The sequence below is a fragment of the Vipera ursinii genome (genome assembly GCF_947247035.1).
Source record: "Vipera ursinii genome assembly, chromosome: 10".
In the NCBI taxonomy this organism is placed as follows: domain Eukaryota; kingdom Metazoa; phylum Chordata; class Lepidosauria; order Squamata; family Viperidae; genus Vipera; species Vipera ursinii.
Genome location: NC_139520.1, coordinates 23,024,027 through 23,036,966, shown reverse-complemented (window position 1 = coordinate 23,036,966; position 12,940 = coordinate 23,024,027). Strand labels below are relative to the sequence as shown.

General features: G+C 54.9%; 1 protein-coding gene across 1 annotated transcript in view; it reads right to left on the bottom strand.

Moving 5' to 3' along the window:
* The window catches only part of ZFHX3 (zinc finger homeobox 3), an 86,898-nt gene that overhangs the window by 37,948 nt on the left and 36,010 nt on the right, over window positions 1–12,940 (bottom strand). Inside the window, 2 exon segments of the mRNA XM_083370208.1 lie at window positions 4,410–4,906; window positions 8,568–11,173. Coding sequence (XP_083226334.1) covers window positions 4,410–4,906; window positions 8,568–11,127 — 3,057 coding nt within the window. The 5' untranslated portion in view covers window positions 11,128–11,173.

Below are 12,940 nucleotides of genomic sequence, written 5' to 3'. Positions count from 1 at the left end.
ACTAGCAAGCTTTCCAATCTTGAGGACAGCAGCTTGTCTGAAGGCCAAGGTCCTTTTCTAGGGTAGAAAGATCTGCAATTCCCATGTGAGTTAAGAATTCCTGGACAGGTGTCATCTGGACCTGCTTATACTCCATCTGGCAAGAAGAAGAAATGCAATGGAGTGTACCTCTCAAGCTGCCTTCATTGTCCAAACAACAACAAATATGGGTCACCATTTGCAGGGGCGCTTAGAAAAGAGGGGCCTCCGCTGAGGACCCCACTAGATTTGGGGAATTATGGGCTCACCCCCAATGTACCCGTGCCATGCAAGACTCTGCCCTCTGTCAGACAGACAAGCACAGGCAGGAAACACCCTTTGAAGGCAGATAAACAGCTTTCTCCATTATGCATTTCTAATCACCAGATGATCTAGTCATTACTGAGCTTTGAAATCAGGCTGGCAAATAATCCAAAGCAGAACTGGACTCCTGGAAGACTCCCTGTTTCAGCTCAGAACCACAGGTGAAAAAGCAGGACCAAAAGTGTGAGCTTGTTCAGGAAAAGGTCCTCCACTTCAGGGAAAACAAAGAGGAAAGGCACAGAAGACTTCTGGAAGCAAAACTGCCCCACACTTTTCCAAAACCAGAGGGGATGTAAGACCACCCCTGTCCCCCTTTCCACCCTGGGCCTCCACAAGCACTTTCTTGGGCTAATTGCAGTCCTCTGAGGGATGCGACACAATCAAACGGGCTGCCATATAACAAAATTTGCCTTAAATGAAAGCAAGATGACAGTTTAAAGGATCAATTGGAGGGGGGTGGGGAGGACAGGTAAAACGTAGCAATTGTTTAATTCCCCCTAAAATTAACACACCCATTTTCAGGACCACAGACCCAGGGACTGTGTTGACCAAGCTAGGACACAAATAACTAGCTGCACAGCTACGCAGAGACGATTCATAATCAAACAGGATGGAAGATTGGGGAGGAGGGGGTCCCACTGGCCTCCTGCTTTTCAGAATAAAAGCTTGTAGCACCAGGAAAGCAGCAGTGACAGCTACAGGCCCCACCGATGGCCACCAGTGCCAGTTCCTCTCCTGAGCAGCCCCCCAAGGAAACAAGAAAGGAGGCCCATTCTCTCTCCCACCTAGGTGGTCTTATGGCCCTCTTTTGCTCCCCAGTGGGGCTTCCTTGGGAACTGAAGGAGGAAGAGGGTTAGAAGGCCCATCTTGGGTCACCCATGGTGATGAACATTGGCAAGACCCTCCCCTTCCTTTCCACGCCAGCATGGCTCCCCTGGGAGGGGGAAGCCGAGCAGAAACCGCAAAGAAGCCCTCCCCCCTTGAGCTGCATCGGGATTTAGTGAGAGCTCCGAGACACCGAACAGTTGTGAGACTGTTTTTCTCCTGGCCAGGTTCGCGCACAGAGGGCAGCTCTCCCAGTTTCCATGCCAGAACTATTTATTTTATTTACCTATTTTATTACCTTTGTAAGCCACCCAACTCCACAACTCTGAGGAGCATGTCAAATACAAAATTTCAAGGGAAACAATAGGGGGGAAAAACCTGTCTGGAGGAAACCAGTCCCTTCTCCTCCAGGTGCAGCCATGGCCACCAAAGGCAAACGAGGCCCTCAAAGAAGTGGCCCCACAGGCCTGGCTCTCTGGCTCAGCCTCCTCCTCAAACACGCCCTTGCTCAACTTCTTTCGCTGGGGCTGCCTCGATCTAGAGTGCTCATCCCATGCTTCTGGATCCTCCTGACCTTCCCTACCCAAAGGCTCACCAGTCTAGGAGGAGGCCTGGGGCACTGCTGGCCCAGCCTAAAGCTGGCTCCAGAGCAGAGAAGCTCTTTGTGCCACAGCTGGGTTCCAGTTCCGGGGCTGAATCCCCCCTTTCCTTCCCCACTGAAACTTCTGCCAAGATTTGTGGGACAGGATCGCTGAGGAGCTCGAGTCCTTGTCAGCCTGCTCCAGGGCTGCCCTCCTAGTCCGCTTTTGGCAGCCAAGGACATGGAGCCAAGGGGAGGGTCTCCAAGGAAGGCAGCGGCAACTCACGCCATCCATCAAGAAGGGAAGCAGCCCAAGCCCAAGAGGTCGAGGGACAAGAGACCTACCCTGTAGCAACTTGGATTTCCTTCAGGCGCTTTAATGTCTCCTTCTGTAGGAATCATTAGTGGCCTTTCTCCTTTAGTGCTGCTTGCTTCTTTTAAAAGAAGCTTGTCAATCTTGGTAGCTTGTCAATCTTCTATTCAAAAGCCCAAGGGGAACCAGGCAGGGAGGGGAGGACAGCCAAGGGTTTGGATAAACACAACTGAAAATCCGGACTGCCCACAAATTGGCGGACCAGGGACAGGTGGCAGGGCAAGGTCCCCACTCTTTCAGATGGAGGAGGGCGGGTGGGGGCAGTGCCTGAAAAGGGAGCCTCTTCCCCAGACCAAGATCCATGCTGGCTGTTCAAATAGTGCGATATGGACAACGCACACCTGTTGGATTCATGAGCTGCAAAACACACACCCTCTCGATGGAGGGAATCTCCCTTTTGTCAGGAAGCAAAAAGTGAATCCTCTCACTGAGACGAGCAAGGGTCACCACTGTTGATCACCATTGCTTAAAATCTAACAGGGCAAATCCGGACCCAAGCAGCGGGTTGGTCTCCGCAGTTCCACCGCACCAAGAATTGTTTCAGGCGGGGAGCTGGCTGCACCTGAGCAACTTCCATTGGGTGGGAAATGGGCAGGATTTTTTATTTGGTCTATCTGCAAAATAATTTTATAGATGTCTTTTCTTCATTCAACATTATGATGATTCATGCTGAAGTTACATCAATAATACTTTGTGTCTGTATTTTATTCTGTCTTAGTGGAGAGTAACAAAACTAATTTACAAAAAGCCCCAAGGCCAAAGCAAGGCAAACTGACCCAGCTTCCTTGGGAAAGGAGTCAAGAGTCCACTCCAGCCAGGAACCTGCTCCAAATGGCCTCTCCCTCCACTTCTTCTGCCAGGGAGAATGGTGCCAGAAACAATGGGCCAGGGGGAAGGGGCTCCCAGGGCTGTTCTCCTCACACTCCTCAACATTTCTGGAGCATTGCCAGCCACTGAAGGCAGGATGGCACGCACTGCATTTCATGGCGGGCCCCATCTGTGTGGTACCCGGAAGCCAGGGAGCAGCAGGAAAAAAGGGGAATGACGGGGTGGCCTGTCCCCCTGGCAAGCCTGGCGCTCTCTCACCCGGCCAGCGTCTGGAGAGAAGCAAGAGCTGGATTACACCCAGTTAGCTGGACTCTAAACTGATTAGGCAAGTGCCAGAAGAAGGAATGAGTTTAGCGGAGGAGAGGAATGCCTCAAGGGCCTCCGCCAAGGAGAGGGGCTGGGGCCAAGGAACCTACCGAGCCAGGTCCCATCCCAGGCCAGTCTGCTGCTCACCACGCCACAGGCAGACAGTGCCAAGCAGGGCTGCCCCACAGAAAGAAAAGGGGCAGTTGCATCCAGAGCCACCTCCTTGCTCCCATCAAGAAGCAGGAACAAACCAGCAGGTGAATCCTCTGGTGACACAAGGGAGGGGCTCCGGGACCCCCTCACCCCGGCTCACAGAAGACGCACACAGGCTCATCATCCTCAGAGGAGAGGCCTGCCTTGGCTTTCAAAAGCGAGCCTGCCTCTGGGGGTGGGGTGGGGGGCTGGGCTCCAGAGCCAGAGGCAGCCTCTGGAGGGGATGGGCTAGAAAGCAGGAGTGCAGGAGGCTGAGGCCCGGAAGACGACGTGTCTGGGGAGCAAGGCTGCTGCTTAGATTTATCGCAGGAGGTGCCCGATTGTTCATACTAAAGCCATTACGGGATGATTAGAGAAAAAGGTGAAGCTCTGAGTCCAGGGAAAATCAATACAGGCGTCTGGAGCAATTCTGCCACACCAGTGAAAGGACTCTTCACGGCAGGCAGGCAGGCAGGCAGGCCGGCCGGCCGGCCGGCCGGGGCAGGGGGGGAGCTGCAGCCAAACCCAGTGGACGAGGGAGAGCGTTGCCCTCCAATGGCCCTAATCGGCCTTGGGGGCGGCAGTGACCTAGACGGGCCCAGTGCCCCTCCCGAGGGCCTTGCAGCCCTGCCTTGAGCGAGGCAGCCTGGGAGACGGAGGATGAAATGAGGTTAGGCTGGCAGGGCTACCCAGGCCAGGCAACCCTCTGGCTTGCTGTGCTGCACGTGCAAACGGCCATACTAATCTGGACTGCGCTGTCTGTCCCACCGGCACTCACTTGCTGCTGCCTTCTGTCCATCCCCATAGTCTGCAGAGACTGGAGAGAGTCCAAGCAGCCCACCCCGCCACCAGTGCCCGGAGCCAGGACGTGATCCAAGGGCCTCAGTAGGCAAGGGTGAGGAGTGGCACCTGCTGGCTGGAACCCACCACCAGGAGAATCTGTCCTGTCCCCCCCCGCCTCACCTTGTACAGCTTCAGGCTAGCCTCGTGCCTGGAATTGCTGGTGTGAAGGCGCAGCTTCTCCAGGCTGTTGGTGTAATAGTCACAGGCGTTGCACTTTAAGTGCACCGGATTCCCGATTGCCACACACTTGAGGCGCCACTCGTTGGCCTTGCCACCTTCCTTGATGTGCGCCACCAGCTGGTACTTCTGCAGGTGCTTCTCGGTCTTGCAGTGCAGCTGGAAGTTGGCCTTGAGCTGTGTGCTGTAATGGCACAGCTTGCACTGGTAGGCCTCCCCCATGGCCCCCTTCCATTCCTCCTCAGGCAGGCCCCGCTCAGCGTTCAGGTGCAGCCCCAAAAGGTCCAAGGTGTCAGTGGTGAACTTGTTGCACACAGAGCACTGGAATAGCTTCAGGGAGGGGTCGCTGGTCTGGGTGAAGGTCTCTCCCAGGTTCATGAGCTCCTCGGACACCAGCTGCCCTCCCCCGAGCCGTGGGTCCAGAGGGATCTCTCCCCCCACTGTGCAGAGAGAGAAGGAAGTCAGTCAGAGAGGCTCCCACACCCACTTCTAGTGGACTCTCGGCTCTCAGCTCCAGTGCAGGAGCCTGGCCCGGCTGGAGCATGAATGGGTAACTCCCCACGTGGACTCGGCTTTCCCACCACAATGTAACCCATGAGCTTATGAAGGGTACGCCTGCCCCACACGCTCAGAACTTTGCTGGGAAGCAGGATCTCTGAAGTCCACAAGGCTGTGGGGTGGGCTAAGGTTTGGGCTCAGGAGCCGAGACTACGCTGGCTTTACTCTAATCGGGAAAGTGTGGTAAGAGTTTCCAAAGGGAACAAATAAATGTGAAACCAGAATAGCTGGAGTCATTTCAAAAATACCAAGGCGCTGTGTAGCACTTTCAGACTAGTATCGCCATCTCTTCTTGTGTTTCTCTTGGCCCCAGGGTTGCCTGTTAACATTCCACCCCGTGGGGCTATTCAGCATCTCCTGTGGACGTGGCCCACGCAAACACGCCACGTAGTACAGGATGCCTGTTGTTCTGTTCTGTGTGATCATGCTGACATCCCCACATCTCTTCAAGTTCAGTTAATAGCATTTGTTTACTACACAGTTTCTCTTTTGGTTTTCCTTCTATTCCTATTTTCCCATCTAACAAGGATCATAGTAGATTAAACACATGATGAAGCACTTTGCCATTTTCATCCTCAGAGATATTCTCATTGCTTTTTGGACGGGCATCAAGGCATCCATCCTCTTGATACTGCATAAATTAGAACTGCAATTCCCCAATTGTGGGAAATAATAGCCCTACTGCTGACCACTGCTGTGGAGGCTTTCATCTGGATTCCTGAGCTAAGCAGGCTGAGCTAAGCCTACAGCCTCTCCCAGACGGAGGGCTCCATGGGAGACAGACATCAGGTTTCTTGAGCAGGAAAGCAACTCCTGAAGTCATCCGAGGCTACAGCGTGCAATTTTCTCCCAAACCTTTCCCATTTCTCAGCCTCACCAGGTGAAACCTATGGCGGTCTTTGAACCAGAGATTTCCACAGCAAAAGGGTGAAATTATGCTTTGATGCGAACCAACTATCGCAGGCTCTGGAGAAAAGGCAGCCTCTTTGGAGTGGGGCACAGAGATGGGGAAGTGGCATCAGACCCAGGCCACCATGGACCACCAAAGCAAAACTGGTGCCAACTAAGGGGCAGAATCTCCTCCATGCTGGGGCATTGGGCTTCCCTGGCACCGGGAAGACAGGAGCAGGCTGCCAAGTGAAGGATAAAACAGAAAGCAGCCCCAGCAAACCCTTCCCCCCCCCAGAAGAGGATGGCTCCTCCCCATCTTTCCAGGGGGCAGCCTCCTCCTTCCCTGGACAGCCCTCGGATGACCCTGAAAGAAAACCTCCCAAGGGAAGCACCGTTTGTGCATGGTTCCAGGGGCCTCCTGGGGTCTGATGCACACATATGTTCCCCCCCCCCGCCCCCTGCTTCCAACCGGGAAAACGAATGCCTGAGTTCAGGGGGGATCCCTTCCTCTCCTCGCCAGCCTTCTGCAGCGCCTTCTGGAATATGGGACATCCTTCTGTTCTCCCTCTCCAGGGAGCCCTGGCCTCCACCTTAGCAAAGTTTGCCACCATTGGCTGGAATTGTCCAAGAGGCTAGGACAAGGGAGCTTCTTTAAGGAAGGGCAAGGCAGCTTCCTGACTGTCCTCTCTTCTCCAAGGAAGGGATCTCGAGATTTCAAGCTCAGGAAGGGAAAACAAAAGGCTCGCAGACCTCAGGACCCATGCCTTGTCCCCTGCCAGCCTCAGAACAGGGACTCCATTACCCAGGAGAAGCAAGTTCCTTTATCCCCGGTGCAACTCTGGCGGGCTGCAGGATGAAGGAGGATCATGGGGTGTCATCTACCCCCACATGAAAGCCCGATTTCCCAAACTGGAATGGGGCCAATGCGATGAGTGAGCCCGAGGCACCCCCAGGCTCTCCCACACAGCCCAGCCAGCCTGTTCTCCAGAGAGGAGAATGGAAGGGAAGTGGGGAGGTTTTCCCCACGGCGTGAAGAGCTTCATCTTTGTCTATGGAGCTTCTCAGTCCTCCAGGTCACGATTATCCCAAAGGTGCTTTTTCACAAGGTAAGTGGACTTCTTGTTTTTCTTTGAAGGTGTTTTACTTCTCATCCAAGAAGCTTCTCCAATTTTGACTGGATGGTGGGGAATGGAAGGATTTATACTCTTGCAAATAGTTGATCATTTGCATTTTTGTAGTCATTGAGGTCACCTGAAGGTTTAACTGTCAGCAGTTCCAAGAAGGTTCCACGCCTATTTGCACTACTCAGGTGACCCTGACGACAGATAAATCTCCAGGTGGCCCCAACAACTCTTTAGGTAAAGGTAAAGGTTCCCCCGCACAGGCGTGCCAATCGTTTCCGACTCTAGGGGCCGGTGCTCATCTCCGTTTCAAAGGCGAAGAGCCAGCGCTTGTCCGAGGACGTCTCCGTGGTCATGTGGCCGGCATGACTAGACGCAAATGACCACCTGTCTGCAAGGAGTATAAATCTTTCCATTCCCCACCATCCTGTCAGAGCTGAAGAAACCTCTTGGATGAGAAGTGAAACGTCTTCAAAGAAAAACAAGAAAGTCCAGTTACCTTCTGAAAAAAGTACCTTTGGGATAGCCTCATCTTTGCAGACCAGGTTTCAAAACTGCACATCCACAGGAAACACCATCTGTGGTACAGCACAATTTGCATAGGAACATGACACCACTGGATCCTTCAATGGACACTCGGTCTCTTCTGAAGCAGTGAAGTCTCTTAATCAAAAAGTTTCAACAAAATTCCTTGCTATATGCACAATGACAAATGTGCACTTTTTTCTAGCCATGAAATTAAACAACTCTGATCAGCTCTGTAATTAGGGGGACGCTTTCACTCAAGGCTACTGAAAGCAGTTGAAGCAAGTGCATCTCAAGTTGGAAACAGCCTTCCCTGGACCAGTTGTCATGCTGAATTACAAAATTAAATGCAGGCATTGCCAATAATGAGTTCCTGCTAAGGAACTGGCCCTGTTATACACGGGAGAATCCCACCCTCTTAAACAGCAAAAGAGCTGCTGCTGCTGCCTCCGTCTTGGGCCACAGCAGAAGTTTCCCTTTCTCACCAACTCTGGAGGGCCAACCAGCCTGGAGAGGTCCAGGCCAAGCAAGTCTGCCACCACTACCATCCCGTTGCCACCAGCACAACCACCGCAGCAAGGAAGGCTTGGCTGGCCAAGAGGGTGACCGAGTGGATGCTGGCAACTCTGAGCCAGGCGAAGCTAGCAATTAGGCACAGGGGGTCCACTGCCTTTCTGCATTTTCAGAAGACCCTCACCCCTCTCATCAAGACCTCTAATGGCACAGACTTAGAAGGGTCTTGTGCTTTTGGCTTACGGTAAGAGCCTGCATGCAGAGGAAGCCCCGTCTCTCCTTCTACCCTGGCCCCAGCAGCTGAAACTCCTTCAGGTATAACCGCTGTCCCAGCCCAGAAGGAAACCCAGGAGCCAAGGGGCCTTGTCACTGTCCCATGCCCACACGGGCAACTCCCTACTAAGGGCAGGTGCTGCCGGAGGGCTGGACAGAAAGACAGCCCCTTCCTCTCCAATTACATCAAAAAGCACCTGCACAAGGCAGGCCATCTCACCGAGGGATGGGGCCACGGAGGTCATGGTGTTGGTGGGCTCCGCTTGGAAATTGCTGCCTGCCAGGAACTGGGTCTCGGAGACTGGGCTGCTGTCCATCTTCAGGTTCTGAGCCAAGTAGCACTGGTAGAGCTCAGCCTCAGCGGGCAGGCTGCCTAGGCCCAGGTGGCGTCTGGGCTGCACCTGGCTCACGTTCTGCTGGAGCAGCACCATGTTGTGCATGTGCTTCTCACTGGTCATGTGGATGCGGAGGTTCCTGGCCACGTTGGTCTCGTAGTCACACACCTCACATCGCCAGGTGGCTTTACTTTTTGGTTTGGTGGGGGAGGGGGCCCCACAGCCACCACCAATATTGGCGGTGGCTGCTGTGGCCACAGCCACAGTCCCCGCCGCGTGGCTGAAGACTTGCTCCCCGCTGCCGTTCTGCAGGTTCTGCATGTTGTTGAGATGCTTGTCTGACTGCATGTGGATGCTGAGATTACCTTTGGTCGTGGTCGAGTAGTTGCAGACCTCGCAGCGGAAAGGCTTGTAGCCACAGGTGTAGCTCTCACCGCGGGCGAGCCGAGGGTGTAGCTGGCCCGACTGGCAGAAGGCGCATGCCCCTCCCGGCTCTGGGTGCTTCTCCTTCATGTGGGCCTCCAGTGTCTGCTGGTACTTGTAGTGCCAGTTGCACTTGGGGCACTTGAGGGTCTTGCAGGAGTTGCGCGAGTGCATCATGGTCATGTGGCCCCCCAGGGAGCGCGAGGACCCCAGGACAGTGTCACACTTGGGGCACTCCACCCCACCCCCCAGCTCGCAGAGGGGTCCCCCGTGCTGGTGGTGGGAGGCGCAGAGCCCATCCTCCCCCTCAAGGCTCTCGTTTGGTTCCAGGGGATCGTCTCTGTTGGCACTTTCCTCCCCCAAGTCACTATTAAAGCTCAAACAACTCCTCCTGTTTGCACCGTCAAAGGGAAAGGAAGCAGCAGCAGGAGAACCAGAAGCAGCTGAGGCCCTCGACCCTGCCTGAAGCACGCTAGGCATTAAGGGAGATATGCTTTGGTTTGAGAGAGCAAGGTCCTTCGGGCTGCTGCCACTGCTTGCCCCTGACCTGGTCTCAGAGGTGGCAGGAAGTTTCTCCTCTGGATCCTCCCCCAGCCTGTGTGGAAACAGCCCTTTGCTACCCCCGCCAGCCCCCTCCTCCTCCTCCCCAGCTGATTCTGCCTTCGCCAAGCAGCTGTCCTGCCCGTCGCTGCCGGCCCTCCCTGGGCCTTTCTCTTCAGAGGCAGAGGGCCTGGAGGTGGGGGCAGCCAGGGGAACTGAGGTAATTGGGGTCTTCCGAGCTGAGCTTGTCAGCCCCCCCAGGTTTAAGAGGCCCCCCGGGGCTAAGAGGTCTGCTGTCTGGGGCTGTTCGCTTGTGCTGGCAACTCCAATCTGGGAGACCCCCTCCCCTTCCACACGAATCCCACTGAATTTGCCATAGAAACTGTGTCCGGGGCTTATGAGGTCAGTTGCGGAAACTAAAGGGTGTGAAAAGTTTTTGTTTTTTGGTTCCAGAAAGCTTACAAGGGGCTCCTTGTCTTTGCCTATCCCTTGGATGATCGCGGAGATGTTCTTATTGCTAAGAATTTTCCGCTCCTCCTCGCTCAGAGTTATCCGATGATCGTGCACCGCATGGGTCACAAACGAGCGGACGAAGCCAAAGGAGAGCTTGCACAAGAAACACATCAGGATGGGCTTCCTCTTCCCGTAGAGTACAAAGCTATCAAATTTGGACATGTCCACATTGTTGGGAACATCTTTGGATACGCAGGAACTTTTGGCAGAACCGTCGCTGTTCAGGTAATCCCTGTTGCTTCTGTGGCGCACATCAAAGACACGGAAGCTGTGCAGGACAGGGCTGACCCCCACCAGGGTGGAGGTGCTGGGAAAGGCCTCATCCGGGCCCTCAAACCACTTCCCAAAGGAGGAGGCGATGTGGAAAGTGTTGATGATCTGCGGATAGACCTGAGGCACAGCCACAGCAGACTCCCCTGGCTTGGCTCCTGTGCTGGGGAGAGCAGAGTTCGCCAGGAGGGGCAGGAGCCCCCCACCGCCTTGACTCAGCTGACTGAGGTTTTCCACAATGTATGCTGAGCCATCTGGTTGGTAGATGATTTCTCCAGCCAGGTTCTCAATATCGCTCTCCTCCCCCAATTCCTCCTCCTCCTCCTCCTCCTCCTCCTCCTCTTCCTCCTCCTCGCCAGTGTCGCTCCTGCAGTCCTCTTGCAGGGAGAGCAGAGGATGGGCACTGGGACAGGGGGGCTCCATGTAGGTCTGTAAGCTGGCAAATGAGGCCGTGCATTCGTTACAGCTGTCCTCCTTGTTGCTGGGCTCAGGGCTGCAAGCAGAGGCCGCCGAACTTCCTGGTGAATGCTCACAGAAGGGAGCCCGCTCGTTGCCTAGCTGGCCCGCTGCCGTGGACCTCGTGTCACCAGGTGCGGTGGGGAGATGGTGAGCACTGCCAAACTCAGTCCACTGCTGGTGCTGAGATCCAGTGTCTCCAAGGTCCTTGCCCAGGATGACCGGCAAATCACAGCCTTCCATCGTTAGCCCTGCAGTCAGTGTTCATCGCACCTGGCACAACTGGGGCCTAAAAGCGGGCAAGGGGAAAGACAAAGAAAGAAGCTTGTCAACCAGGCCTGGCCACTCCCCGCGCCCAGCCCACTCTGCCCCCAAAAGCAACTCGTTTGCCCCAATGCCAGCTTTTGGCAAGAGATCACCAGGGACCCAGAAAGGGAGGGTACAAAAGGAAGTGTACACTCTCCATTTCCTGCAAAAAGGCCCCCACCCTCCTTCAGAGTCTCTCTAGAGCTAGCTCAAGAATGGCTCTAATCTGTTGGTCAAGACATCCTCCATTCAGTGATTCTGTCACCCAGCAAGCGTTTCCTCCCTCCCACACCAAGGGGGGCATCTAAAAGGTTCTACTGAAGTCCCCAGCCCTGACTAGCCCCACAGTGCTTCAGGTACCTTCAGCCATGCAGAGACCCAAGGAGGAGGTACACACACTGATTTGAGCTCTGCAGAGAGATAGAAAAGGCCTCACGGAATTAGCCCTGCCCCTGGTCCTACACTCTCAAGCTCCATTAGGTTCACAGGAGACCAGCTGGGGCAGGGCTAGGACCGAATGGGCCTAGTCCAGCTGGAGAAGCGAGGAGGCCAGAGGCGGCCCTCTGCTCAACAGCCATGAGCCTGCAAGAGGCAACAGAGGGGGGGGGGGAACGGGTGAGGGCTACCCACTGCCCCATCTTGCCTTGCATTGCCCACTAGGAGCAGGGGAGCAGGATAATGCATGTCCTGCTGGAGGCAAAGGCAGAGGGGGGATGGCAACAATGAGCTCTCCCACTTGGAGAGCTACTTAATGGTTTGAGGGGTTTTCTTCTTCAATGGCTTTTAACTTACATTTTTGCTACTTCTTCATAGTGCTTCTGTGTGTATATCTGTGTACACACACAGCCATGTAGACGCACACACTTTTCATCTATGTGCGACTGACCAATTCAAGATGTGAAGCCGAGGGCCCAAGACTGCTTCCCGGCACAGCTGAGGCCACGGAGGCCTGACTGACAGGCTGGACAAGTCGGCTGGCAGGGCGGGGGAGGCAGGGGAGGGGGTTAACCGCCTGATTGCAAAATCAATGTCATAAATGCTTGGTAAGTTACAGGAACAAGCAGGAAGAGAAGGCCGCGATTGATAAAGGGCTGTGGCTTTGATGCTGCACTGGGGACTTGTTTATTGACAGCCAGGCCGATCTTCCCTGCAGGCCAGGCCAGGCCAGGGCAGTCAAGCCAGCAAATGCTTTCCAATTAATTGGGGCTCTCTAGCCGCCCTCCCTGCTCTGTCAGGGCCAGGCAAAGCCCTCCAGTCACCAGCCAGAGCCTGACTGCCAGCAACACTCCACACCCCCCATCAACCTGCACCCAGGATTACACCAAGGGGATCCAGCCTCTCGACCAAGCCCCAGCCCTGGACTCCAGATCCCATGCATTGTTCCGGGCATCCCCCGCTCCCCCCCCCCCGCTGCAGTCGTTAAGGAAAGGTAACTCTTAAGAAGGCAGGTCGATCGGCGCACTGTCTGTAAACATGTTTCCCGTAAAATCAATGATGTTCAGTTAGAGAGCATCGAGACTGGGAGCCCCCCAGCCCTCCGCCCTGCTCCTGCTTGGCAGCACCCTCTTATCCCCAAGCTGCTCCTCCCCACCCCGCCGTGGCACTCCTGCAATAAGGTCCTTTTGCTCAGGGCTATCCAGTTCTCTGGTGGCTCCTGGATGAGAACTGAAGGGCCATTTCCAGCTAGGACCAGAACAGGAGCCGAGAGAGAATCTGCAGCACCAAAGGCAGCAACAATGCCAAGCATATT